Genomic DNA, 4,117 nt, shown 5'->3' with positions numbered 1-4,117 from the left:
AGTCAAAAAAATGTTCAACAATTATGTGGTGAAGTAGGGAAAGGCCTCAAAAATCTCAAACACCTCAAAAAACATTCTGTGATTTCGGAAATGAAAATACTGGTAAAATTTCTACACTTGATAGCTGTTCTATGCGTACATTTAAATAAATATATGTTAGCATGCAGTGTGGTTCCACTAACTCGGCTGAACGACAAGTTGTCTAAATAAACATTAGGCTATTAAAATGAAAAAATGCAAATTGTGTTTGCGTTTGCTTTTGTGCCTGTTTAAATAAAAGCTAATATTACGTTTCCACCGCAGCCGGAGTTTGGGTTCTCTGCCGCTATCGTGTTCTTAACGCAAACACCAAACAAAACACCTGTCAAATCCCATACAATTAAAACACAACTCCATACCTAAACCCACTTTTCAAAGCGTGTTTTGTTGGGTTTGCATCTAATTTAATTATTAAGTGGTGGCAATGTTGCTCATTTTCCTCATTTATTATTGCATTCTTATCGAAACATGGCAACAATGATTGCAATTTGTCAATATGACATTTGATTGACGTTTAATATTTTTCTTGTGGTAAGCGTAAGTGGTGCGCGCAAAATATAAAATTAAAGTTCTTGATTTGGAGTTGGCGTTTTAGTTCTTAAGCTGGCCAAATAAGTCTACAATCTTTCCTCAGGAATACTGAATCAACTCGTTGCGGATAGTATAACAGGTGTTTCTTTTATTTATATATGTAATTTTATTTGTATTTACATCTAATTGTATAATGTTAATTTCTATTTATATATGTAGGCATGCCTGATTCGGTTGCTTCGCCAGCTCCATCAAATTCGCCGATATCACCTTCATGCTCCTCATTTTCAGCTGCTCCGTCTGCTTCGTTTTCATTTTCGCCACCATCGTCTCCAGCACTGAACGAAGCTTCCGCACCTGCAGCAAAAACAAAAAATGCGAAAGTAAGTGAATTAAACGAAACTATTAAATCTTGTATGACGGAAAACAATAAATTAACTGCTGAGTTAATTGAAATCGAGAAAAAAAAGGTTGCTGCTATTGAGTTATTGACAAAAAGTGTGGTTAGTTTCTTGGAGAGAAATTAATTAACTAAAACTTATAATTATAAATCCTTTGAAACATTGTTTGTGAAAGTGCTTAAAAATTAATATGTGAAATGATATTTAAGTTTTAATGAATTGTGCCTTTTAAAGTTGCACTATGTGCCTACTACTATCTTTTTTCAAAAATGAATAAAATGTTATTTTATAAAATTATGTATTAGAAATTTTATTGTTCTGGTGAAAAGTTGTTTTTCAAATTCAATCAATTGGACTCTTTGTGGCTTTTGTAGGTCGAAATATTTAAATAAATATTTGGTTTGAAGATAAAATTGTTTAAACCAAATACCCTTTTTAACCAATAAATTATGGTTAATTTAATAAAACATACGGGAGAATCTAGATGAAAAAAGTTATATTACTCACTGAAATATTCCTTTAACGCATTTCTTATCGATTCTCCTTCAGATCGGTCAACTGCATTGGTGCCGTATTGAATATTGCGCCTGGAATCGCGATGCATTTCCACTAGCCAATTTTCCAAAATTAAATCCTTCTCAGCAATCAAAAAATTATGTAAAACACATGCACATGAAATAACTGTGTTTACATTTTTGATGTGGTTATCCACGCCTTTTCCAATTCTCCTAAATCTAAAATAGAACCTGTATTACCAATTTTTAAAAATATTAGAATCTCTAAGTTGTATTTACCGGGCTTTTAAATGGCCAAAAGCATTTTCCACAACACGCCGGCACTTAGACAATCTATAGTTGAATTTTTTTTGTTCGGGTGTATTGGTCACACTATGCGGATATGGCTTCATTAAATGCTGAGAGAGACGAAAAGCAGAGTCCCCTATAATATGGACTGGTATTTTTGTGGATCCATACAGCAAGCTCAATTCATCAAGAAGTGCACAACTTTGCAACTCGCGCTTTAGCGATGATTTTTCAAAAATTCCGGAGTCGTTGCATCTTCCAGGACTGCCGCAATGTATATAAACAAATCTATATTTTGCGTCTACCAAAGCCAATAGTACTACGGAATACCACCCTTTGTAGTTGTAGTAATCAATGGCTTCTTCCTTTCTTGGATGAATTTCAATATGACATCCATCTGTATAATAAAGATGCTTTTGATTAAACGTTATTTTTATCGCATTACTTATAAACCTACCTATTGCTCCAATACATTGTGGATAGCCCATTGCATTAAAATCTGCGACTCCATTCTCAATTGGAAAATTTTTCAAATATATTGGAGCCAAAGATGTCCCAACTTCATTGCAAAACTCGATGAGTATTTTGCAAACAGTTGCTTTGCCTACTCCAAACAAATGTCCAATTGATCTGTATTCACCTGAAGATCCTAGTGCATACAGAGCAATTGCCACGCGCTTTTTTAGTGAAATCGGGTTTCGATAGTTCGTTTTTCTTTTGGCTATTTTTTCAAGTTTGCTGCACAATTTTTCAAAGCAGGATCTTTCCATTCGGAAATTATCTTTGAAAAACTTGTCCCCATTACTCTGGCAGTCTACTTCCCAAAAGGTACTGGAATGTTCCTAAAATATACATGTACGGCCGCCGTAGCCGAATGGGTTGGTGCGTGATTACCATTCGGAATTCACAGAGAGGTCGTTGGTTCGAATCTCGGTGAAGGCAAAATTAATAAAAACATTTTTCTAATAGCGGTCGCCCTTCGGCAGGCAATGGCAAACCTCCGAGTGTATTTCTGCCATGAAAAAGCTCCTCATAAAAATATCTGCCGTTCGGAGTCGGCTTGAAACTGTAGGTCCCTCCATTTGTGGAACAACATCAAGACGCACACCACAAATAGGAGGAGGAGCTCGGCCAAACACCTAACAGAAGTGTACACGCCAATTATTTATTTTTTTTTTTAATGTATCATAAATCTGTTTACCATACCAAAGACCATACACTTTGCGAACGCATTAAATTGGCAGCAACGCTTAAAATTATTTTGTTTTCCCTTAACCTTTTTTTTAAATAATATGTGACCAACTCACTATCAATTATTTTAAAATAAAATGATAAAATCAACATAACAAATTGAATTTTATGCACCATTTTATAATTTTATCAATTTTTATAATTTTTATTTCACAATGTCAACAAAAGACAGTTCAAACACAATTTCTCCCAAACTTCTGGTGGAAACAGTTGACAGTTCTCCCAAACACAACTCCAGCAAACACGGTGTTTGCTTTTGGTGGAAACGTAATATAATAGCGAATAACATATATATAATAAATTTTCATAAATATTTCATTGAATCTAGTGGTTGGGTATGGATTTGTAACTACCAGTAACTATTTGCTGAAAAAAGTAAATGTAGATCAAATTACATGATCGGCATTTTTATCTGGGGATCTCCTTCAGTTTTCCGTTTCGGTACAACGTGATGCGATATCTTGAAATGATATCTGCATTTTCACTGATAGCCAGGGGGCGATAGAATCCCTCACAAAACCGTCCATAACCTCCAAGGTAGCCATGAAACACCGCACAAGGTGACCGAGTCATTTCACCTAAAGGTAACATGGGTTCCTGGTCATCGCGACATTGAGGGTAATTGCAGAGCCGATGAAGTAGCGGGACTCGGCACCAAATTGACGGATGAGTACATAGACAATGATTTGTTTTTTTTCTTTTTTCTTCCGACAAACGACCTAGTGTCACTGTCGTACGTTCTAATGTTAATGATTAAAAATGAAATGTAAAAGCCGAACAATAAATAATAATAATAATAAATAATAATGCATAGACAATGACATAGGGATACCCTTACAAGCATGTAAGCTACTTATCCTGGAAGAAATCGTAAGAGCAATGAACGAAAGATGGAGTAATGAAACCACCTGCAGAATCGACCGACAAATGTGGCCGACTCTAAATGCTAAACGCACAGAATCTCTGCTAAGCCAAAATAAGCATAGTCTTAACAAACTGATTTCAGTCATAATGGGACAATGCCTAATAGGTAGATACGCCCAAAGGATGAGTGTGCAAACATATGACTTCTGTAGTAGTTGGTTAGATGAA

General features: G+C 35.2%; 1 protein-coding gene across 1 annotated transcript; it reads right to left on the bottom strand.

Annotated features, from left to right (window-relative positions):
- Nucleotides 1-766: 766 nt before the first annotated feature.
- On the bottom strand, nucleotides 767-2,391 carry LOC128870120 (putative nuclease HARBI1). Its single transcript, XM_054112725.1, has 4 exons — nucleotides 2,232-2,391; nucleotides 1,766-2,171; nucleotides 1,479-1,705; nucleotides 767-927 (listed from the first exon to the last, which is right to left on the bottom strand). Exons 1-4 carry the CDS (start codon nucleotides 2,260-2,262, stop codon nucleotides 767-769), a joined length of 825 nt encoding a protein of 274 aa, XP_053968700.1. The 5' UTR covers nucleotides 2,263-2,391.
- Between the last annotated feature and the right edge of the window lie 1,726 nt (nucleotides 2,392-4,117).

This window comes from Anastrepha ludens, chromosome X (assembly GCF_028408465.1).
Source record: "Anastrepha ludens isolate Willacy chromosome X, idAnaLude1.1, whole genome shotgun sequence".
Classification (NCBI taxonomy): Eukaryota; Metazoa; Arthropoda; class Insecta; order Diptera; family Tephritidae; genus Anastrepha; species Anastrepha ludens.
The sequence above is the reverse complement of the archived record's forward strand: the minus strand, read 5'-3'. Positions and strand labels throughout refer to the sequence as shown.